Below are 830 nucleotides of genomic sequence, written 5' to 3'. Positions count from 1 at the left end.
GTTTGAACCCACCCAGGATGTTCTCTGGCAGGTTTCACAATGAGCACACGGCTGGATCTGCACAAGAGAATCGTTGGTGGTGAACCGTGTGAGCGTCAGTACCATGTGAAACTGAGAGCGGCTGCTAGTGGATCCTCCAACCTGTGTGGTGGCACTCTGATTGGTGACCGCTGGGTTTTGACTGCAGCTCACTGTTTGAAGCCAGGAAGGTGAGACAATATGTCTTAAAGGTCTCCTATCAAGCAAAATGCACTTTTTGATGTCTTTTATACATAAATGTGTGTCCCCGGTGTGTCAGGGAACTCACAAAGTGTCAGAAAATAAAATGGAGCTGATCCAGATTTGCGTCCGATATGACGACATTACTAAAATGTGGGCGGGCTTTACACCCAATCAGAAACTTTGCTATCAGAAACAATGCGCGACGTGTTTTGGACGTAATATGGTCTTTGTTTACATTAGCAAGCTTCGCTAACACTCTAACCTGTACTGGAGAGAGTGTGTGTAAAGAAGCAGGAAATAAAAAGGAACTCACCTGGTGGTCAACCTGAGAGAGAAAATAGTTTGAGGCGCTCCATACTGTTTCAGAAAGAATCCTTGATGTGGTCTAGAACATGATGGAGTTTAATCACAGCATCATTTAGCTGAGTATCTGCTGGTAGAATTATCTCTCTTCCCTCCGCAGCTCACAGTTTGCCTGCGTGCCCAAAAGGGGGCGGGGCCAGCAGTTACTGACTGAGAACCTGCAGTTCTCTAACAGGCCTGAAATAGAGGGATATGAGGGATCTCCAAAATGCATGATCTGGTTGGTAACCCCCACCAACCCCTCC

General features: G+C 46.7%; 1 protein-coding gene across 1 annotated transcript in view; it reads left to right on the top strand.

The window, feature by feature from the left end:
- The first annotated feature begins 21 nt into the window (after positions 1 to 21).
- The window catches only part of LOC104941648 (kallikrein-8-like), an 8,611-nt gene continuing 7,802 nt past the window's right edge, over positions 22 to 830 (top strand). The window contains exon 1 of the mRNA XM_010766778.1: positions 22 to 209. Within this exon, the coding sequence (XP_010765080.1) occupies positions 40 to 209 (170 nt within the window). The 5' untranslated portion in view covers positions 22 to 39. The remainder of the gene's footprint in view (positions 210 to 830) is intronic.

The sequence above is a fragment of the Notothenia coriiceps genome, unplaced genomic scaffold (assembly GCF_000735185.1).
Source record: "Notothenia coriiceps isolate Sejong01 unplaced genomic scaffold, NC01 NC01_scaffold00003625, whole genome shotgun sequence".
Taxonomy (NCBI): Eukaryota; Metazoa; Chordata; class Actinopteri; order Perciformes; family Nototheniidae; genus Notothenia; species Notothenia coriiceps.
This window is presented reverse-complemented; position numbering and strand designations above follow the sequence as displayed.